This window comes from Callithrix jacchus, chromosome 6 (assembly GCF_049354715.1).
Source record: "Callithrix jacchus isolate 240 chromosome 6, calJac240_pri, whole genome shotgun sequence".
NCBI lineage: Eukaryota > Metazoa > Chordata > Mammalia > Primates > Cebidae > Callithrix > Callithrix jacchus.
This window is the reverse complement of record NC_133507.1, coordinates 122,226,198-122,250,296: the sequence shown is the minus strand read 5'-3', so window position 1 is coordinate 122,250,296 and position 24,099 is coordinate 122,226,198. Positions and strand designations below refer to the sequence as shown.

At 42.2% G+C, this 24,099-nt stretch overlaps 1 protein-coding gene and 1 non-coding gene across 17 annotated transcripts in view; both read right to left on the bottom strand.

Annotated features, from left to right (window-relative positions):
• Positions 1–24,099, bottom strand: part of CFLAR (CASP8 and FADD like apoptosis regulator) — a 46,963-nt gene that overhangs the window by 7,924 nt on the left and 14,940 nt on the right. For 13 of the 16 annotated variants that reach the window (XM_054257778.2, XM_078328130.1, XM_008999198.5 and 10 more), the window contains 6 exons: positions 22,530–22,665; positions 21,593–21,675; positions 16,389–16,443; positions 14,418–14,467; positions 13,631–13,712; positions 1,402–1,912 (listed from right to left, as the gene is read on the bottom strand). In XM_054257778.2, coding sequence (XP_054113753.1) covers positions 1,402–1,912; positions 13,631–13,712; positions 14,418–14,467; positions 16,389–16,443; positions 21,593–21,675; positions 22,530–22,665 — 917 coding nt within the window. Of the gene's footprint in view, positions 1–1,401; positions 1,913–13,630; positions 13,713–14,417; positions 14,468–16,388; positions 16,444–17,774; positions 17,882–21,592; positions 21,677–22,107; positions 22,446–22,529; positions 22,666–24,099 lie in introns of those variants that run through there. The other 3 variants (XM_008999202.5, XM_078328134.1, XM_017973639.4) reach the window with 3 other exon arrangements.
• LOC118154977 (U7 small nuclear RNA) lies at positions 19,587–19,649 on the bottom strand. The gene has a single exon (XR_004745219.1). It is a non-coding gene; the product is annotated as a U7 small nuclear RNA (small nuclear RNA).

Here is a 24,099-nt window from a genome sequence, read left to right as displayed (position 1 = left end):
CGGATCACAAGGTCAGGAGTTTGAGATCAGCCTGACAAACATGGTGAAACCCCGTCTCTACTAAAAATATGAAAAAAGAAAATTAGCTGGGCATGGTGGCGTACACCTGTAATCCCAGCTACTCAGGAGGCTGAGGCAGAAGAATCACTTGAACCCCGGAGACAGAGGTTGCAGTGAGTCACGATCACACCACTGCACTCCAGCCTGGGCAACAGAGCGAGACTCCATCTCAAAAACAAACTAACAAACAAAAAAGACATACTTCTATATGTGGTTGTGTGGCTATCAAGTAAAAAAGATCTGGAAGGCAATACATCAAGATTTGATTAATAGAAATTAGTTTCAGTAAGCTTACAACTACTTATGACATTCTACTTTTAGCACCTAGGTATATTTTAGGATTTTTCTATAAATGCTATACATTGCTTTAATAAAAATATTAAAAATAAGTCTGGGCACAGTGGCTCACACCTGTAATCTCAGCACTTTGGGACGCCAAGGTGCATGGATCACTTGAGGCCAGATGTTCCAGACCAGCCTGGTCAACATGGTGAAACCCTGTCTCTACTAAAAATACAGAAATTTAGCCAGGTGTGATGGCAGGCGCCTGTAATCCCAGCTACTCTGGAGGCTGAGGCAGGAGAATCACTTGAAACCCAGGAGACAGAGGTTGCAGTGAGCCAAGACTAGGCAACTGCACTCCAGGCTGGGCAACAAGAGTGAAACTCTGTCTCAAAAATAAGATAAATTAAAAATAAAAATTTGTTCTTTTTTTTTTTTTTTTGAGATGGAGTCTTGCTCTGTTGCCCAGGCTGAAGTGCAGAGGCGCAATCTTAGCTCACTTCAACCTCCACCTCCCTGGTTCAAGCAATTCCCCTGCCTCAGCCTCCTGAGTAGCTGGAATTACAGGTATGAACCATCACCCCGAGCCTAAAAATTTGTTTTATTCATATATTGATTTATTTATTGGAGACAAGGTCTCCCTCTGTTGCCCAGGCTGCAGTGTAGCAGTGTAATCCTGACTCACTGCAGCCTCAAATTCCTGGGCTTCCTAGGCTCAGGTGATTCTTCTACCTTAGACTCCCAAGCAGTTGGGACTACAAGCGCATGCCACCACATCCAGCTAATTTTTAAATTTTTTATAGAGCAAGTTCTCAGTTGCCTGGGCTGGAAATTTATTAATTTTGAAGGAAAGTATTGAAACTACAAGCTAACTAACACAAAGTGTTTATAAATCATGCCAGGTCTATATTGTAGTCCTAGGGCAACCCTAATGCAGGAGGGAAAATCTCTTTTCCTCCCTGAAGAGAAGGGCAGCAAACGTAGCACAGTGGTAATTCCCTTCTTGGTGGCACAAAAATAAGCAGGTGGTCCAGGACTGACCACCTCTTGGGGGCTCACCTTTCTTGTCTCAGTTTCTGGGAGAGGCACTGCAGGTACAGGGACGGTGAGCCACAGGACTCTTCCAGCAGGGACACATCTGCAGTGCAAAGGCTCCAGAAGAAGTCAGCTTCTCGGTGAACTGTGCACGGCCCTCGCTGCTGAGACTTGGATTCCACATTCTTCATCGCTGGCCCATCCACCTCCAGGAGGCTGCTGTCCTCCAGCTGGCCCTCTGACACCATATAGTTCTGAATAAAAAACACCTTTGGCTTCCCTACTAGATAAGGGCATAAATCTCCCATAAACATCCTCCTGATGTGATGCAGGGGGAGCCCTGGGTGAGTCTGATCCACACCATACACAGTCTGGGAGCCTCCTCGGCTCACCAGGACACACACAAAGCTGTCGTAGTCTTGGTGTTGGGGCATACAGGCAACTCGTTGAAGAACCTGTAATATACCATCCATAGTGAGATGCAAGGATTTCTGAACTTCATAGCCCAGGGAAGTGAAGGTATCTCGAAGAAGCTCTGGGGGAAACAAAAAACAAACATGGAAAAGAACACTGGAGTGAGGAGAGCTCAAGAGGAACTGGGAAGGAATCCTAGTCATGGTCTAATCTCCATTAGGAAAAGCTTCGGCTTTTGTCATATTTAGATGGGCCTGAGTCCTAGGCAGTTGGAACAAAATCACCTGAAACATGAAAGATAAGACTTTAGGTACCTAAATATGGTCTCTGCCCTGCTATACCACTGTCCCTGCCTGATGCCAGCCACCACCACAACCAGCCACAGGTATAGACTAGTCTAGAACCTTGGATTGACTTTGCCTCGAGAAGCGGTGTAAGGTAGTGGAGAGAGCAGACTTCGTGTCAGACAAGCCTGCTTTCTAATGCTGACCTTACCACACCTTGGGCTGCACAACCTTAAGAAAGTGGGTCTCCCTAACTTTATTAGTTTTTTTTTTATTTTTTAGGTTTTGTTTGTTTTTTTCAAGGCAAGGTCTCATTCTGTTGCCCAGGCTGGAGTACAGTGCTACAATCATGGCTCACTGCAGCCTCGACATCCTGGACTCAAGCGATCCTCCCACTTCAACCTCCCAAGTAGCTAAGACTACAGGCACACACCACTATGCCTGGTTAATTTTTGTAATTTTTATAGAGGTGGGGTTTTGCCATGTTGCCCTGGCTGGTCTTGAACTCCTGGGCTCAAGTGATCCTCCCACCTCAGCCTCTAAAAGTGCTGGCATTACAGGTATAAGCTATCACATCCAGTCCTGAGCCACTGCACCCAGCCCTCCCACCTCCTACTTTAAATGGAAGTGATAACATCCACTACTCTGATAATTAAATAATACAAATAAAGCTCTTGATACTCAATAAATATTAGTCTTGTTCCTTTGTTTAAAATCTTTTTTTCCCTCGTCTAGAAGTTTCTATGGCCCTAGAGATCCTACCAAGTCCAGTTCTTATTCATCTGTTCAGTCTGCCTTAATTGGAGGAATAAACACAGCATCCTGAATCAATTTATATCTTTCTAATAGCAAAGGGAGACTTTTTTCTCTTCCCCATTCAGAAATTCCACATCCGGCCTGGGGCAGTGGCTCATGCCTGTAGTGTCAACTACTTGGGAGGTGAGGCAGGAGGATCCCTTGAGGCCAGGAGTTTAAGACCTGCCCGGGCAACATAGCGAGACGTTGTCTCTACAAAAAATAAAAATAATAATAATTTTTAAATTCCATATTTGTTTGAACTACTCGTTCTATTTCTGTTCCTTATCTGGGGGATGCCTCCAATTTTTAGTTCATTTGCTGGGCAGAAATTCTGCTCTATTCAAAACCCAGAAACTGGCCAGGTGCGGTGGCTCACGCCTATAATCCAAGCACTTTGGAGGCCAAGGCAGGCGGATCACCTGAGGTCAGGAGTTCAAGACCAGCCTGACCAACATGGTGAAATCCCGTCTTAAAAATAAATAAATAAATAAAAGGGAAAAAATTAAAATTAAAATTAAAAACCCAGAAACTAAACAAGCATCTCCCAATTCAGGATGTCACTCAAACTATTAGTCCACTTCTCTGTATTTGTTTCGATGTCTCATCACTGAGTACCAACCTATATTCCTCTCCTGGGCTGTGATCTTCCAAAAGTTTACCTCTGTGTTCACCCCAAACCAAACAACACAATAATAATTATAGCAGGTATCACTTCCACCAAGGAATAAAGGGGCCCCATCTTATACTAGTTTATGCATCACAGAAAGAGATCAAGAGGGGGGAAAATACCTCAAGGCATCACATAACTGTTTACTACAAGTTCTCAATTATGCTAAATGGGAATTATATGAAGCATAGATAGTTACAAATAAGTCAAAGATTCACAGCTTCACTCAGTAGTTTCAACCTTCTTGCCCAGCAAACTTTACCAAATACTAATGAAATATAAAAGTGAGTGAAGACTCAATTTCTCTTCTGGATTCTTAGAAGAAAACAGGAGAAAGATAAAGGAAAAGAAACACAATCATGGGTTTAAAAAAAAAACTGGACTAAGGAGCCACTGGACCTGTGAGAGTTGGCTTGAGTGCTCTGAATTTAATTCACTCAGCCTATGAGCCATATCTATATACTCACATAGGGTCTAGGAGAACTTTCTGGCCCAGGCTTCTGGGTTGGCCTAAAATCCTACCAGATATGGTGGTTTTAAAATACATTCAGAAACTCTTTGATACTCCTCCCTTACAAAGATAGAGTACCTCCCCTCTCCTTGTAAGTAGACCAGATTTGGTAACTCATTTGAAATGAATACACTGTGGCAGAAGTGATAATATGTCACTACCAAAGCTAGATCACAGAAATGATACAGCTTCTACCTGGCTCTTTCTTTCTCTCTCTCTCTCTGTCTCTCTCTCTCTCTTTTTTTTTTCAGTCTGATTGAAGTCCAGACCTCACAATCTTTCTTCTGAGTGGCTCACTCTAGGGGAAGCCCACCACCACACCGTGAAAGTACTCAAGCAGTCCCTCAGAGAGACACATGAAGGACAGACTTCCTGCCAACAGCCAGCACCAACTTCCCAGTCATGTGAAGTGGAACCTCCAATTCCAATCAAGCATTCAGATGGCCTGCTGACAACTGATCACAACTTCACTAGACTCTGGGCCAGAACAGCCCAACTAAGCTGCTCCAAAATTCCTCACCCACAGGTGAGGATATAATTAAATCAGTAACTGCGAAGATATAACTAAATTAGTACTTAATTTATTAAGTGAATCTGCATTAATTTAATTAATATAATTAAATTAATTTGTGGAGTGATTTGTATACATTTTTAGGTAAATAATTCACTAGGTTAGTCCTTTAACCTTTCCTATCAGTAAAAGGAAATGGCTTCTTACCTTTCTCCTTTGCTTGGCCTACAACTAAGGATTAAACAATGAATTATTGGCTGAACACAGCAGCTCATATCTGTAATCCCAGCACTTTGGGAGGCCCAGGAGGGCAGATCACCTGAGGTCAGGAGCTCAAGACCAGTCTGGCCAACATGGTGAAACCCCATCTCTACTAAAAATATAAAAATTAGCTGGCATGGTAGTAGGTGCCTGTAATCCCAGCTACTTGGGAGGCTAAGGTGGGAGAATCGCTTGAATCCAGGAGGCAGAGGTTGAAGTGAGCCAAGATGGTGACACCGCACTCCAGCCTGGGCAACAGAGCAAGACTCCATCTCAAAAAATAAAATAATTATTATATCATGTAAGAAGAAAGAGATACAAAGAAGATGTTGATTGATATTCCTAAGTCTATAATCAATAAGCAGCATTAGCACAGAAATAGGAGATGTGATTAACAGGTTGCAAATAACCCATTAAATAATGAGGGCAGCCAGGCATGGTGGCTCATACCTGTAATCCCAGCTATTCAGGAGGCTGAGACAGGAGAACTGCTTGAACCTGGGAGGTGGAGGTTGCAGTGAGCCAAGATTGTGCCATGGCACTCCAGCCTGGGCGACAGAGCAGGGCTCTGCTTCAAAAATAATAATAATAATGATGATGATGATGAGGGCAGATGCCTTCATAGGATCTCCAGGTAGCTGTTATTAGGACTGTAATTTTGTACAGCCTTTTTGAGGAGCAATTTCGGAGTACCATTAAATTTTAAATGTGTATATTTATAAAAAAAGAAAAATGTCTGTGGTAGAAGAGGCCTGGCCGCACTGTTCCCTAGCCATCTCCGCCGAGGGTGCAGGCAAGGCTTTGATACCCAGAACTGCATCCAGGCTGAATAAGGAGAGAACCTGGACTCAGACTCCAGTTCCATCACTGCTATTCTTTTCCAAACACTTCCTGTCAGGACTCACACGTCTCTAATCATGGAGTATTTGCTCCTCCAGGGGGCAGAAGCAAACAGGGAAACACCAGACTCAAAGCTCTTTTGTTTACTTATCTCAAGATTGGTTCACTCCCCTCAAAACCTCTCTTCACTGATAAATGTCCTTCCCTATCAAAGTCCTTGAAAGAAACCTTCTCCCTACCCATGCTGATATGTGAGGCTTGGACGGAACAAATGCTGTTGTGTGCTTTCCGGCTCCTTCCTTTATTTGTGCTCCCTGAAGGTTCTGGCTGGGGAAGTCCCTGTCACATGACCGTGAGCAGACAGCTGTGTAGTGCTGGGCAAAAGAGGAACCAGCCTTCGATCACAAGATGTGAGTTTCAGTCCTAGCTCCTCCATCCCCACCTGTTAGTGTCTGAATCTTGCATGGTCTTGGAAGAGGACTGAGCTATACCAGCAGAGGAGCTAAGAAGGGAATGGGAATCTGAGGTCTGGGTCAGAAGATCCTTACCTAAAAGAACAGGAGAAAAATGGCTAAAGCTGGAGCTGAAGCCAAAAACCACACAGGTCCCAAATGCCAGTAAGAACAGCAAGATAATGACAGTGTGACTTTGAGTCAGTTTGAGTCAGCCCCAGTTTATTCATCTCTAAAACTAATACTTGGCCAGGTACCGTGGCTCACACCTATAATCTCAGCCCTTTGGGAGGCTGAGGTGGGAGGATGGCTTGAGCTCAAGAGTCTGAGACTAGCCTGGACAACACAGGGAGACCCCATCTCTAGAAAAAATAAAAAAGTAGCAAAGCATGGTGGTGCACAGCTACTCAGAGGCTGAGGCAGGAGGATCTCTTGAGCAGGAGGCTCTTCAAAAGGTGACTGTGAGGGCAAGGTACGGTGGCTCATACCTGTAATCCCAGCACTTTGGGAGGCCAAGGCAGGTGGAGCTCTGGCATTCAAGACCAGCCTGGGCAAAATGGCAAAACCCTGTGTCTACCAAAAATACAAAAAGTAGCTGGACATGGTGGTGCACATCTGTAGTCCCAGCTACTTGGGTAGCTAAGGCAGGAAGCTCATGTTCACTTGAGCCCAGGAAGGGGAGGAGCCAAGATCAACCCATTGCACTCCGGCCTGGGAGACAGTGAGTCTCTGTCTCAAAAAAAAAGGTGACTGTGACGATCCAGTGAGAGTTCTGTAAAGATGCTTTGCAAACTCTGAGTGTTTATTCAAATATAAAATATTGACTTCAAAGGAAATAAAGGCAGCCATTTCTAAGTACAAATCACCAGTCTTATGGTGGTGTGCCTCTCTCATGGAATCTATCTCTTAGGACCTGGATGGAGGTCTCTATATTCTAAACTAAAATGCACCCAGAACAAACAGAGTCCACGTCCTATGTATGGCGGTAACTGTTTTGTCCTTCCACATAGAGGAAGAAACACTTGGGGACTGGGTTTGGAAAATAAAATTTCCACAAACTACAGAAGCACCACTTCTCCTTCTAGAACCCACCCTGGAAATTCCACACCCAACCCGAACTGATCTCTGTAAATTTCAACTGTTCTTCAGAACTTCTTGAAATGATTCTGGGGGTGGAGGGGAGGGGGGCGGGGTTCCTTCTAGCCTGTTAGTACAGGGCTGTTCATGAAAGGCCAGGGTCAGCACTACTCACAGGTTTGAGGACTTCACAGATAAACCAAAAAAACCTAAATACAGTAAAATGTCATAACTCTATTAATTTAGAATTTGTTTTGATCTAAATGAGGGTACATGTATCTTGATAATTTCTATGAAAAGGGATTCATTAAATAAATGTATCAAGGCCGGGCACGGTGGCTCAAGCCTGTAATCCCAGCACTTTGGGAGGCCGAGGTGGGTGGATCACGAGGTCAACAGATCGATACCATCCTGGTCAACATGGTGAAACCCCGTCTCTACTAAAAATACAAAAAATTAGCTGGACATGGTGGCACGTGCCTTTAATCCCAGCTACTCAGGAGGCTGAGGCAGGAGAATTGCCTGAACCCAGGAGGCGGAGGTTGCAGTGAGCCATTGCACTCCAGCCTGGGTAACAAGAGAGAAACTCTGTCTCAAATAAATAAATAAATAAATGTATCAAATAAACAAGAATGAGGGAAGACTTCACCAGTTAATTTGCAACCACTTATTGAGTACCTTCAATAAGCCCATGTTAATTGCTATAGAGCACATGAGCAAAATGCAAGATAGGCAAAACATTCTTAGCGGAAAAAGGGAGTTCTGAGGTCAAATGTGCATGGGAAATGCAAGGTGGTCAAAGCTAAAATAGGTTTCTTTGAAGGAAGACTTCTCAGAGCCTTTAATAGGCCAATATGCATTGCAATTCTCCAAGAGGGAAAGAGATTAGGCAGCACTGCTCAAATTTTCTTGATCAGAAAACTCTTGTTTTACAAAGTTCCCCTTACTGCCTACAGAAACACTTGGATGAGAAAATACAGATCAAATATATGATGTAGTTTCAATTTTTCAAGGAGCTTATAATCTTGTTAGGGAAGCAAAGCTTATAAATGCACATAAAACAAAGATTGTGCAGTGGTTCATGCCCATAATCCCAGTGCTTCGAGAGGCCAAGGCAGGAAAATCACTTGAGCCCAGGAGTTTGAGACCAGCATGGGCAACATAGTGAGACCTTGTCTCTACAAAATATTTTAAAAATTAGATGGATGTGGTGGCACCTGTGTGTAGTTCCAGCTACTTGGGAGGGTGAGGTGAAAGGATTGCTTGAGCCTGGAAGGTGAAGGCTGCAGTGAGCCGTGATTGTACCATTGTGCTCCATTCTGGGTGACAAAGCAAGACCCTGTCTCAAAAAATAAAAGTACAGAAAAATGTTCAAGCTTTTCAGAAAGAGCAGGAGAGAAAAAAAAAAAATACTTCCTCTTGGCTGGGTGCAGTGGCTCCTGCCTGTAATCCCAGCACTTTGGGAGGCAGAGGTGGAGGCGGAGGTGGATCACCTGAGATCAGGAGTACAAGACCAGCCTGGCCAACATGGTGAAACCCCATCTCTACAAAAATACAAAAATTAGCTAGGTATGATGGCGGTTCCCTGTAATCCCAGCTACTCAGGAGGCTGAGGCAGAGAATCACTTGAACCAGGAGGCGGAGGTTGCAGTGAGCCGAGGTCATGCTATTGCACTCCAGCCTGGGCGACAGAGCAAGACTCCATATCCGAAAAAAAAAACTTCCTCTTAAAATCTGCAAACATCATCTTTTATTCAGGGACCTTAAAAACAACCAGAGCTTCCAGCAGCATGTTAGAAGGAAAATTTTAAAAAATTAAATAAACATAGGGAAAAAAAACCCAGAGCCTTAGGCCAAGCTGTAAAGCCCATCTGTTAGAGATATGAGATGTTTGCTGCTATATTCCTAACAAGATAAAAAAGTCTAGTGTTTAAAGATGGCCCACCAGAACCTAGCACAGGTCTAGCTTTGCTATGTCACTGACACAGATGACAGACCAAGGACTTAATTTTCTTTTTTCTTTTTTTTGAGACAAAGTCTTACTCTGTCACCCAGGCTAGAGTGCAGTGGCAAGATTTTGGGTCCAAGTGATTCTCCTGCCTCAGGCTCCCTAGTAGCTAGAATTATAGGCACCCAGCACTGCACCCAGTTAAGATTTTTGTATTTTTAGTAGGGATGGGGTTTCACCATGTTGGCCAGGCTGGTTTTAAACTGACCTCAGGTGATCCACCCACCCAGCCTCCCAAAGTGCTGGGATCTCAGGCTTGAGCCATTGCACCCAGCCAGATTTAATTTTCAATTCTACCAAACTGAGATAATGAGCCCCCAAATCCCTCAGCATTTACCTTTGCCTCAAGAAGAGGTTACTGACCTCTATAAGGATTCTTTTCAAGAATGAGCTACCAAAGAATAACCTTACTTCATGCATAACACAGCTGTGAGACTAGACTCCACCTCATTGCCTTAATATTTGCTTCACACAGGGCCAAGCATGGTACTTTGCACATAGTAGGCACTGAACATTTATTGGACAAAGAAATAAAGTTAAAAATAAATCTATAAATACAAAGAGCATACTTTTACCTGGCTCTTTGCATTTATAGGTTTAAAAGGCTTTTATCTGGCTTTTTGAGAATAGAAGGGATGATAGGCAGAAGAGAGTCTGCTAAACTCTAAAGATAAAAAGGTAAGGCTTTTATAGACACACTGACACTGGGAGAGCTTATTCTTTCATTCATTCACCCAACAAATATTTATTGAGCACCTATGTACCAGGTACTATTCCAGGTATTGGAGACCCATAGTAAGAGAGATGGATAAACTCCCCTACCTTCACGGAAATTATATTGAGACAAAGTAGTCAAAAGCATAGGCTTTGGAGTCCAGCTTTTGAATCCCAGCTCAATCAGTACTAGAGAAGGTAGGAGTGTAGTTCACTGCTTAGCTTCTTCACCCTAAAAATAGAACATTCCTAGCAAATTAGTTCTAAGTAGAATGACAAAAAAATTTAATGGAGAATAGTACCTATATTACGGCATTATTTATGAGGATTAAGTAAGAATCCATGTAAAGCAATTAGCAAAGTACCTGGTACATAGTAGATTTTTAATAAATTATGTACTCTGAGCACAGCTGTGCCCAAGTTAGTCCTATCACATTCCTGTTTGTTTCTTTCAGAGCCCTTATTTTGGTTGGCAATTAACCTTATCTGCTTGTTTATTATCTGACTCCTGCACTATTCCCAAGTGTTCAATGTTAACCAGGTGGCAAAGTTAACTAGAAAGAGGAAACCCACATAATTACTCTAGAAGCCCCCTAACTATGGATTAGATGGAAAAGAGATGAAGGGTGCTACACTAATAACAACCATTTTCAACCAAAGCAGGATTCTGGGCCTATTTTTTTTTTTTCTGAGATGAAATCTTGCTCTGTTGTCCAGAGCTGGAGTGCAATGGCATGAGCTCAGCTCACTGCAACTACTGCTTCCCGGGTTCAAGCAATACTCAGCCTTCTGAGTAGCTGGGATTACAGGTGCGCGCCACCACATCTGGCTAATTTTTGTATTTTTAGTAGAAACAGGGTTTCACCATGTTGGCCAGGCTGGTCTTGAACGCCTAACCTTGTGATCCACCCGCCTTGGCCTCCCAAAGTGCTGTGATTATAGGCATGAGCCACCACACCCAGCCATGCTGTCTTGTTTCTTACCTGCTAATTACCCAGCTGAGCCCAGGGGCGTTTATAAGTGGCCTCAAGCCCAGTTATTGATTTTGTTCCCAGAGGCAGGGAGGGCTTGAGTCAAATCACCCTAATTCTCAGGGGAAGGGCAGCAGTAAGCATCCCCGGTACCCTGTAATGGCCCAGGCCTACTCTTGTCCAGCACTGCACCACCAAGATGTTGAACTTAAAAATACTATGTCTGACCAGGAGGGACCTGCTGCCTAGAACTGCCATTCTGATTCTTGGAGCTCATATACAGACACATTAGCAGCCATGGGGCAGGAAGAGATGTACCAATGCAATCGAGACTAATACTTGCTCACACCCTGACCAAAAGCATGATGTCCCAGGCTCTGCCTGCAATTCTACCATCCTCTTCCATCTTTCTCTCTTATCAGGTCTCCACCCTCCCGTGCCCCAACCTTTGTACTTAGATTCTCCTCTGCCAAGCCCATTCAGACTGTGACTGGTAGGAATGTTGTGCTTAGCTTTCCACTTGAGTGTTTATCCAAGAAGTTGTCCCCTTTCAGGTTATGGCCTCCATTCCAGTGTACCACAGCCTATGGGGATGCAACCCACTCACCCTTGGGCACAGAGTGGGCCTCAGTGCCTGGTCTCTCACTTGCCTGAGATCAGACTCTAAGTATCAAGCGCAAAGCCATGGTGAGGTCTTGCTTATAGCTAAAATTAAACAAGGAAATGAGGATAATACTAGTTGGCATCTAGTGCATGCTCACACTGTGCCAGGCACTGTTCTAAGCCCTTTCTAAGTACAAACTCACTCATTCTGCCCTACCTCCGGTCCTGTTATTAACTGACTTTACAAAAGAGAAACTGAGGCTTAAGGAGGCTGAGAACTCAGCACTACAGGAAAAATAAAAATAAAATTTAAATTAAAAAAAAAGAGGCCAGGGACATTGCCCAAGATCACAAGCCAGAACATGGCATAGCCATGATTCAAACTCACACTGTCAGATTCCATTTCTCAGCTCTGATTATGCGCCTATAATGCAGAAAAATATGAATATACATTCAGCCCCTGTCCACAAGAGGCCCACAACCCAGCAAGGGAAGCAAGCACAGACACTGAGTTTTAGCCAAAAAATTTAGTTTTTCAATTCACAAATCATGGCTTTTTTTATGATTCTCTTCATAAAACAGATATATGTACAATATCTACTGATGAACAAAACAAAACTGACCAAAACCAGAAGTACAGGACAGTTATATAATCTCTTAAAACGGGAAGTGACTCATTAAGAAAATATTTTCTCATTCTTATATGAGTACTAATGGCTAAAAAGGAGAGGACACTTATCTACAGCTGAGGAGACAACATTTCTCACATCTAACCAAAAATAGGACATGAGCAGGCAGGATTATATCTGAAGTCCTAGAAAATTTAGTCTTATATTTGCTAATTCGACTTTCTCATAGCCTCTCTTCCCATAAAACTCCCCATGGTAACATTTTAAGTAAGTCTAAAAGACAGTTCTGACTCATCTTAAGAGAATGTTGAGAAGCTCTAAAGCTGGAAATACAACGATCGATACTCTTAAAGAAGAGCTAAATAATTAAATAGAACGTCATTCCACTTTTCTAGGCTCTTATTATTCTCTTTTGATGTATCACCAGTGATTCAGTTTGAGTCAGACATCCAACAACAACTGAGCTAAAGAATCAACTCAGATTGAAGCAATGGTGACGCACAGATAGAAGAGACTGAGGCCAACAACCAAAGCAAAGGATAGCAGAACTGAAACATTGCTCAGGAAATACCCAGAGCTCTGTAAGTGAACACACATTTATCACATCTTTAATGTTCCCAGGAAAGCTTTTGTAGTCTATCTAGGTGAAATGATAGGGCATGTGATAATATCTGAAGCCAGAATGCCTTCCATTATTATCAATGTCCCTCTGGATTCCAGCACTCCTCCCTTCTACAGCATCCAAATAAAAAGACAAGACTAAAGCTCACCAACTACCATAAATGATGTCTTTGTGCTAGAGACACTGTTACGTGTTTCTCAAACCCATTTCATTTTCCTCCTGACACACAGCTAATTTCTCCACGTCCACTACAGTTAGATGGAGCCACGTGACTGAGTTCTGACCAATGGAATGGGGTGGAAATGATGCACCTTTAGGCCTGGTCCCTAAAATTTCTTATGTGATCCTCCACACATTCTCTCTTCCCTTATCTGCTAGCCAGATGCAGGGAATTCTACAGAAAACTCCAAGACCTCAGAAGATGATGGAGCCATTGAATGGCCACATGGAACAAAGCTCCCCACTAGCCTGTGACATGAATGAGAAACAAGTCTCTATTATAGTGTTGAACCACATATTCTTTTTTCTTTTTCTTTTTTGAGACAGAGTCTTGCTCTGTCACCCATACTGGAGTGCAATGGCATAATCTTGGCTCACTGAAGCCTTGATCTCCTTGGGCTCAAGTGATCTTCCTGCTTCAGCCTCCCATGTAGCTGGGACCACAGCTATGCACCACCACACCAGCTAATGTTTAACTGGCCTCAAGAAATCCTCCCATCCCAGTCTTGAAAAGTGCTGTGATTCCAGGCGTGAGCCACCACACCCAGCCTGAAGCAGATTGTTGCACTGATTTGTCATGGCAGCTGGTGCTGATCACTCTGATGAATACAGCTTGCCTGTGCCATGATCTCAATGTGGGGGAACCAGTTAATCTGCAGCTTCCACACCTACCTGTCTCATTGCCAATGCAATCGATTATCAGGCAGATTCCTAGGGGCTTGCTCTTCATCTTGTATCTCTCTTCAGGCATGCTCTGGAAAGGAAGGCAAGAATTGCTAAAGACTCCTGATACTGCTCTGTTTCTATAAGGTCCCACCCATATGCCATCTCTTCTTCAGGATTTCCTTTGGCAGGTGAGTCACTCAACAGACACAGCCTGAAATTTCCCATTACGACAAATGTTTCCCATCAATATCAAATTTTTTCTCTTTTAGGGTAATATGCTTAAGTCAAACACATTATTTTCATTTTTATTTAATTTTAATGAAAATCCCAGTTTCTTTATTGGCTTTGTGGAATAAAGATAATTTGAAAAAGAGAAAACATGAGTCATCTGTCTCCACAGTAACCTGAAGTTATATAAGTGGTATCTTCCCAAGTACAAAGGGAGGCCTTTGATTGCCTCTGCTTACAAAGAGGTGTCAACTTAAGAAAAAGCCAGAACAAGTCAAAGTTCAGTGAAGTATCACTGCTGACTTGTATGTTCAGCAGTCACTCAGCTGAGACAAGGGGTGCTATTTTGGAATTTTCCTGCATTTTCCAAAGTCCACTAATGCAATCCACTTAAACATCTTTCTCTTTGTTATTCAGGGTTCCCTTGTATGGAAGTTCTCAGGAGAACAACACTCTTAGCATCCCATTATCACAAAGAATTCTTAATGGACAGATATTTTTAAAGAAGTCAGGGTTCTCCACAGCTATGGAGATACTATACCAAATCAGATCATTTATTCTGTACCTGAGGCAAAAAAGCTTCTGATTCCTGAATGGATGTCTTCACTGGTTCTTCTGGGGGATGAGAGAGACAAATCATTTACAAAGCTGAAGGAGAACTAAGTCCACCCCCACACTGGCTGAGTTTCTTTGTATCACAACTGTCCTCCCTTCCTATTTTCTTCAATTATGTCTTCTTTCCCCAGTTATACTTGGCCCCAAGGTTCCAACCTCACATTGAATAAACTGACATAAGAAAACACAAGTCCCAGTGCTACCAGGGGCTATCTAGAAAAGCTGCTTAAATGGCAAGTGAAAGAAGGCTCTCCCCTACCCAGCTCTAGGTGAAGAACAGGTGGCTGGTGAATTTTTAACTTAAGAGTAGAATCTAATAACCTCACCACCCAACAATACTGATAGCTTTCCTATATGTGCTGAAACTGTTGACAATACCTAAAGGGAACAGCCTTAGTGCAAAGCAAGGAAAGCTTATATATGTTTGCTAGTTATAAAACAGATGGCAGTGTTTTCACAGTCCAGCGATACTGGAAGACCATAAAATAAAATGTCAATGGCAAGACAGTGACAATGGGGGCAGTGAGCCTGGCAAATGGAGGTAAGCCTACAGCAAATTTTGCTAGACAAAAAATGACTTGATTAGGTTAGGGAGGTGGAGGAACCACCAGTTTTGAGCCGAGATTGTGCCACTGTACTCCAATCTGGGAGTAAGCCCCTTGGGTAAGATTGAAGCCCTCCATCGCAGCCCATCAGCCCCTGCTTCCTGGAGTTCAAAAACACAACCATGTGCTTTATCAGTGTAAGACTGAGTCTCAGCTCTCACTTCAAGAAGGACTCAAGACAAGCAAAAGAAGTAAACTTTTGCTGGGTGCAGGGGCTCACACCTGTAATCCCAGCACTTTGGGAGGCCAAGGTGGGTGGATTACGTGAGGTCAGGAGTTTGAGACCAGCCTGACCAACATGGTGAAATGCCATCTCTACTAAAAACACAAATATGAGGCCAGGCACGGTGGCTCATCCCTGTAATCCCAGCACTTTGGGAGGCCGAGGCAGGTGGAACACCTGAGGTCAGAAGTTTGAGACGTCTGAGCAACAGGGTGAAAACCCGTCTCTACTAAAAATACAAAAATAAGCTGGGCATGGTGGCACAAGCCTGTAACCCAGCTACTCAGGAGGCTGAGGCATGAGAATCACTTGAACCTGGGAGGCAGAGGTTGTAGTGAACTGAGATGCACCACTGCACGCCAGCCTGGGTGACAGCACAAGACTCTGTCTCAAAAAAAAAAAAAGCTTGGTGTGGTAGCACTTGCCTTTAATCCCAGCTACTCAGGAGGCTGAGGCATGAGAATCACTTGAATTCAGGAAGTGGAGGCTGCAGTTAGCTGAGAGTGCACGACTGCACTCCAGCCTGGGTGACAGAGTGAGACTCCCTCTCAAAAAAAAAGTAAACTTTTAAAAAATGATCTATAGGATCAAGTGCTAACGTTTTAAGACAGAAGACAGAGATCATGTGGGTTGAAATGACTCGTCTTTAAATTGCATGTCTTCTTTCCTTTTTAGGAAAGGGGGGATATCATCTGTAGAGTATCCAGATTTATTAAATGGGCTATAAGACAAGAACTTATTTACCTTTTCTCTTCCTGCTGCTAGATATTTGGTTTAACATGGTTCGTTATTATGGTTGGATAAATGTTCAACATAGCCTGGTTATAGCTCCATTCCATTTCAGTTATAAACGTCACATCTCTTAAAATATAGCCAAGATGATGACGCTGATGGAGTACAATGGTGTTCAAACTTAGATAAGCTAATTCAATAGACAACTAGAAATGCCAATGAGTCTATCTAACAGTTTAGTTTTTATTTTGAGAACTTACTTAGACTATGTAAAGGAAATGGCCAACTCTAAAAATGCAACATTTGTACTAGAATTATCAAGCATTTATAAAGAATGAATATAAAGAGAAACTGGCCTTACGTTGAGTGCCAAGTTGTTCCTTAAGTCTTTGTTCTTTACTTCTCCCATTATGGAGCTAAAATATAAAGAAAAAGGTCACACTTCTGGTTATTTCAGAGGCACACAATACATTACACCTCTTTAAATGTCTCCATAGAATTCTTAACCCAGGAAAAAATTAAAATATCATCCCCACAGTTAAATTATCTAAGGAATAGCAAGAGCTGTTAACTTCCCAAATCCCATATTACATTATCAAAGAACAAGGAAATTCTGCTTTTAAGATGAAAATAGGCTGGAGGTGGTGGCTGACACCTGTAATCCCAATACTTTGGGAGGCCAAAGTGAGTGGATCATCTGAGGTTGGGAATTCAAGATCAGCCCCTACTAAAAATACAAAAATTTGCTGGACATGGTGGCATGTGCATGTAATTCTAGCTACTCAGAGGCTGAGGCAGGAGGATCACTTGAACCCGGGAGGCAGAGGTTGCACTGAGCTGAGATCATACCATTGCACTCCAGCCTGGGTGACAAGAGTGGAACTCTGCCTCAAAAAAAAAAAAAAAAAAAAAGAGGAAAATATAAGGAAAGTGTAAATATGCTAATCTAGCATATTAGAATGTTTCAAAACAGCCCAATAAAAGCTGATGTTATAGTATAGTATAGTTGCTATAATAGCTCCAGGTTAGGATAAGCTGTTAGCACATGAGATTGACATTCCACCTGTTCCTTCAACATAGGGGCAAAATACAGCATGGTTCAGAGTTGGATTTTGCCAGGCGCAGTGGCTTACACCTGTAATCCCAGCACTTCGGGAGGCCAAGGCAGGCTGATCACCTGAGGTCGGGAGTTCAAGACCAGCCTGACCAACATGGAGAAAACCCATCTCTACTAAAAGTACAAAAAAAGCCGGGCATGATGATGCATGCCTGTAATCCCAGCTACTTGGGAGGCTGAGGCAGGAGAAGTGCTTGAACCCAGGAGGCAGAGGCCAAGGTAAGCCAAGATCGCGCCATTGCACTCCAGCCTCAGCAACAAGAGCGAAACTAAGAGTCGAATTTCTAGGCCAGATTAGACCTGGCTAGGAATCCTGATTCTGCCACTTATTAGCTATGTAACCTCGAGCAAGTTATTTAACTTCTTTATGTGTGTTTCTTCATATGCTAAATAAGGATAGCAATAATACCTACCTTATAGATTTTGCATGAAGATTAAATGTACATAAAGCACTCAGCACAGTGCCAAGCACACGCAAGTACATAATAAATGTCCAGTTTTTGCTTTTCTATCATTATCTAACTACACATAAGCAACATATGGTCTTGATTCTGGGGAATCAAATATTCTTGATAAACCACTTCTGAGGGCTAGAGTAAGATTAATCAGAGAATGAAAGATTGAACCGACCCTTTCTCTTCTCAGATGACAGGTCCTATGTAAGGTACACATACCACATGCTGTCAACCCATCTGAGACACTCAGCTTTCAAATGACAGTTCTTCTCTGAAGCTAACCTAGCCAAAAGAGAGAAGTACACTATCCGTTAAGCTGTGTCACTAGCTAAGTCTGTGTGTCTAAATTAAAGAAAAACATGTTAGTTGCCTTTTTCACTAATAATCAGTGACTTAGCCAGACGCTGATCATATCAGATAGAAATTGGCCCCGCGCATAGATGTGTATTCACTTTTACATACTATTAGAGAGAGGTAACATATCAAATCAAAAATGGATTTTAAAAGCATTATATTGTTGCCATACAATTTTTTAATTCTTTCTTTCTTTTTTTTTTTTGAGACAGAGTCTCAATCTTTTTTTTTTTTTTGAGACAGAGTCTCAACTCTGTCGCCCAAGCTGGAGTGCAGGGGTGCAATCTCAGCTCACTGAAATCTCTCCTGCCCAGGTTCAAGCTATTCTCCTGCCTCAGCCTCCCCAGAGTAGCTGGGATTACAGGCACCTACCACCACACCTGACTAATTTTTGTAGTTTTAGTAGAGACAGTGTTTCACCATCTTGGCCAGGCTGGTTTTTAACTCCTGACCTCGTCATCCATCCGCCTCAGCCTCCCAAAGTGCTGGGATTACAAGTGTAAACCACTGTGCCAAGGCCTTAGGGTCACATATTAATTATAGGAAATTTAAGGAGAAATTAATATGCAGAGCATATTGGCTCACAACAGGCTACACAGCAATGAATATTTAACACAATATTTAAAATATGGCAGGTTTTTAACTAAGAATGACAATATAATTTATATTAGACAGACAATAGCAGAGAAAACTCAGAAAACCTGGAATGGAATTCTAAATCTGCTTTTTCTCATTGTTTGGTATTACAGAGACTCAGAAGAACAAAAGGAAGCACATTTCATTCTTTAAAAAAAATATACACTAGGCTAGGTGCAGTAGTTCATGCCTGTAATCCCATCACTTTGGAAGGTGGGGGCGGGCAGGAGTTTGAGACCAGCCTGACCAACATGGAGAAACCCCATATCTACTAAAAATAAAAAATTAGCCAGGTGTGGTGGTGCATGCCTGTAATCCCAGCTACTCGGAAGGCTGAGGTAGGAGAATCGCTTATACCCAGGAGGCAGAGGTTTCAGTGAGCTGAGATTGTGCCATTGCACCCCAGCCTGAGCAACAAGAAAGAAACTGTCTCAAAAAAAAAAAAGTATGCTATATCTAAGCTATGGCAGGAGGAGTATATAGTTTATTATATACATCATCGTGCAGTGAAAGGAGTACGGGCTGGGCCCAGCTCTGCTAGTAATTACTGGTAGACAATCACTTAATGTTCTTTAGGGCTAAGTTTCCTTATTTTGTTGATGAAAGGGGTTGGATAATAATTCATAAATCCATTTTAGCTCGGAAACTGTATTGCTTAGAAGTGTTTCTTACAGACTTATTCTCCATGAGAAAGGGTCTCACTCTGTCACCGGGGCTGGAGTGCAGTGGCACACTCTCAGCTCACTGCAACCTTAACCTTCCAGGCTCAAGCAATTTCTACCACCTCAGCCTCCCAAGTAGCTGAGACTAGAGGCACACCATCATGCCCAGCTAATTTTGTATTTTTTGTAGAAATGGGGTTTTGACACATTGCCCAGGTTTGTTTTGAACTCCTGGGCTCAACCAATCCACCTGCCTTGGCCTCCCAAAGTGTTGTGATTATGGGCATGAGCCACCACACCCAGCCAAAAGCATTTTTTTCCTTCTTTTTTTTTTCAGGGGCTTTCCGGCAAAAACTGAAAAGCCTGCTAGATAAATTCTAAAACAACTGTTAACACTGCCAAAAGCATGTCTAATTTAACAATGAAATTGTACCCCAGTCTAAGTCCTCAGTACAAACTCCACATACCTTTATATGAACACGAGGATGAGAGTACACCAAGATTTAACTTCTTAAGATAAAAGATTAACCAAAGAACAATTCTGATACCTTGTACTAAGTACTATGAACACAACAATCAAAAGTGACTATATGATACTTATGCTAATGAACCCAAAAAAATCTTTTTTTCATTACTCAATAACAGAATAACTTTTGCTGAAATCATTAAAATTAGCTCAGTAAAAAAGAAAATGCACAAAGAAGTACAAGGATATTTATTTTATAGCATTATTAGTAGTAACAAAAGATCGGAAACAACCTAAACATACAGCCACAAGAAAGGGCTAAACACATTATAAACATCTAGAAAATAAAACTAATCATTCAAAATAATGATTAAGTAGAAGCAGTTCCATGTTAATCATATGGAACAATTTCCAATAATTTTCAGGTCAGGACAATGGGCACAGGACGCTAGCATTTGTACAAGAGAAAAAAGCAAACACAAAATACATGTGTAGACTATCTCTGGATAGTTACAGGATGAACTAGTTCACAACAGCTGCCTTTAGGGAAAAGAACTGGAGGTCAGTATTATAGGAGTAGCAAGAAGGCATACTTTTTTTTTTTTTTTTTTTGAGGCAGAGTTTTGCTCTTGTTGCCCAGGCTAGAGTGCAATGGCACAATCTTGGCTACTGCAACTTCTACCTCTTGGGTTCATGCGATTCTCCTGCCTCAGCCTCCCAAGTAGCTGTGATTACGGGCACCTGCCACCATGCCTGGCTTATTTTTGTATTTTTAGTAGACATGGGGTTTCACCATGTCAGCCAGGCCAGTCTCTTAACTCCTGACCTCAGGTGATCCTTCCAGCATAGCCTCCCAAAGTGCTGGGATTACATGCATGAGCTACCGTACCCGGGTAGAAAATATACATTTTTTTTTTTTTTTTTGAGACGGAGTCTCACTCTGTCACCAGGCTGGAGTACAGTGGCGCGATCTTGCCTCATTGCAACCTCCACCTCCCAGGTTCAAGCGAGTCTCCTGCCCCAGCCTCTCGAGTAGCTGGGACTACAGGCACGTACCACCATGCCCAACTAATTTTAGTATTTTCAGTAGAGATGGGGTTTCACCATGTTGGCCAGGATGGTCTTGATCTCTTGACCTCATGATCTGCCCACCTTGGCCTCCCAAAGTGCTGGGATTACAGGCGTGAGCCACCATGACCACCAGAAAATATACTTTTAAAACTTCCTGTAGTACATTTAAAAATCTTTTTTCCATAGGCATGGTGCATCTATTTTTATTTTTAAAGTTACATTTTCTTTTTTTTTTTTTTTTGCCAATCAATTTGAGCTTATGAGGTTGCTCAGGTTAGCCTTGAACTGATGACCTCGCCTTCGCGAGCGCCATGACCTCCGGCGGGAGCCACTTTGGACCCCTACATTTTCTTTTTTTAAATTACAATTTCAAGTGAATAAATGAACAGTGAAAAAAGTCCCATTATCCAACTGTATATAAATATATATGTATATATGTGTGTGTGTGTGTGTGTATATATATATATATATATATATCTGTACAGATACAAACCATACAGATGCAAACCCACATAAAAAAGAGTCTAGAAGGAAATATATCAAAATATTAACAGTGATTATCTTTGGGTAGTAGAATATAGATGATTTATTTTCTTTTATATTTCTCTGTAGTCTCCAAAGATCTCAATGAACATGTATTAGCTTTGAAATTATAAGAAGTTACACATTTTTAAAACAAGTACATGTTTCTATCACAATTTTTTCAGATATTAAATAAATTACATGCTGTGAGACTATGTATATTTTTATTAGAACCCTGAAGTGGTTTCATGCTGGGATTCCAAATGCTTGCTCCAGACTCACCCTGAAGTTATTTGAAGGATCCTTGAAACTGTTTTTGATTGCTGCTTGGAGAACATTCTTGTAACTTGTCCCTGCTCCTTGAGCTATAAAAGCAGAAGGGAGGTACTGAGTTAAAATTTATAAATTATTATCAAATAAATCTTCAACAATGGTTCAGTCCAAGGTCAATCATCATCTTTCAAAATACCCTAAACTTTCCAGTCACCTTACTGAATTCAAAATATTAGATGACTCTTCCACCAAGCATCACTAAGAATGGAGTATAAATGCTACTTCTGTTCTTGATCTTTAATCAGTCTTTTAGAGTGTGTTGGGGTGGAAGAGTGCTCTATAGATCAATGAGTCTCAGCCATGCCCTTTAGGCTGTGATACTATGGTGGCAGTGAAATTGCTAACAGAGCTCAAGCTGAGGCTGAGTCTAAAAGACAACGAGGGACGTAAGTAAGGTAAAAGGCCAATGTGAGTCTGGTCCCTTATATCAAGGAAGAAATCGAATGTGCTCTTTTCTATAAGGAGGTTTTGTGAAACCTGTGACACATGCAGGGAAGGTAGGAGACCCAAGTGACATCACCCAAACTTGGATAGTGGTTATCAGGCCAAATACTAGAGCACGGCAGTAGGGTTCAGCATACATGCAAAACACCTGAATATCCATAGCTCTGCCAGCCTGTGCAGATCCGAGATTCTTTCTTGAAAATTGAAATGTTAAGAACTGCTTGGCAGCATTTTGCAGAGATCATGAATATACAGGGAAATGGAGTTGGCAGATCTGGCATATGAAGGATATAAAGTGACATGATTTCTAGCCACAAGCTAAAGGGGGCTTTGGTCATTTGGGTTCCATTCCATCCACCTATTCAACAATTGAATCTTTACCAGTCATGCGCCCCGTGCACAGAGTCCTTCCTCTAGACCACTGAGAGGCCAAAATTCTTACCAGACTGCTTGTACTTCTGGATTTTTGTCTTCAGGTCTAATCTGTGGATGTTCTTTAGGCATTTTTCTAATAAATCCAGTTGATCTGGGGCAACCAGATTTCGTTTCTCCAACTCAACCACAAGGTCCAAGAAACTCTAATAGAACCACCAACAAAAAACAAATGTCAATAGAGCTAGCTAGGCCAGGTGCAATAGCTCATGCCTGTAATCCCAGCACTTTGGGAGGCTGAAGCAGGAAGATTGCTTGAGCCCAGGAGTTTGAGACCAGCCTGAGCAAAATAGCGAGACCCCCATCTCTACAGAAAATAAAAAAATAAGCTGGGTGTGGTGGCACACAACTGTGGTCCCAGCTACTCAGGAAGCAGAGGTGGAGGATCACTTGAGCCCAGGAGGTCAAGGCTGTAGTGAGCTGTGATTGTGCCATGGCACTCCAGCCTGGGCAGCAGAGCAATACCCTGTCTCAAAAAAACAAAAACAAAAAAACAAAACAAAAAAAAACCAGAGCTAATAAGCCCCAAATGTAAAACTCAGTCCACGTGATTTATAACAGTAAGAGAATGTGACAAGATGAGCCCTTTCAGTGACCTTCAGTGATCTTAAACCAGACATCTCAGTCATGAGCACCTTAGACTTGTGATTTTTACTCAGAACAGAGGTGGTGGTAAGTCTTTTGGTCATCAAGCTGCTCCTTGGGTGCAGACAGACACGTGTGCCATGTTGTGTCATTGAAAAGGACCATAAAAGAGCAGGCCTGAAAACAGAACCCACCTGAGTTTATTATTTTCCAAAAGATCAGGCTGGTATTACAGTGAAAAACTCTAAGGACTTCTCCGAAAAAGGAAGAAAAAAGGTAGCTGGGGAAAGACTTTATGAGAAAAATCACATGATATAGTTTCAAAGTTCCCAAAATGTTTGAATCTATGCTGGACCTTCCAACTCATTCTGACTCAGGGGGTTATAGAGAAGTAAAATTACAACAAGGTTTGAGTGTTTTGCCATTCATTTACCTTGGGCCACAGGGATTATGAACAAACTATATTTCAGAAACAAGCATTGCTGTGGGGTTTATTTCCTTTGCATTTAACATTTGGTTACTGAAGTGCGATCTTTATTTTAGAAAACAATAATCATAATTTAAATATATATAAATGACGGAGAGACAATTACTAGGAGAAACCAAAAAGGGAGTTCCAGTTTCATTTCCCTTCCCATTTTGCATTTGATGGGACTTAAGAAACAAAACTACAATCATTAGGAACATAAGGAAATTCTCAAACAATGACTTATTTGAATTCTGAGGCAGGCACTGGCCTGCCTCCTTTGAGGACCTATTGTCATATTTTGGAAACAATAGGTTCTCAAACATTTCCTGGCCTGTTACTAGGTCAACATTACCATGTAGGGCCAACTGGAATGTTTTTGTTTTTTCCTTTGAGATGGAGTCTCGCTCTGTAACCCTGGCTGGAGTGCAGTGGCACAGTCTTGGCTTACTGCAACCTCTGCCTCCCAGGTTCAAGCAATTCTCCTGCCTCAGCCTCCCAAGTAGCTGGGATTACAGGCATGCACCAC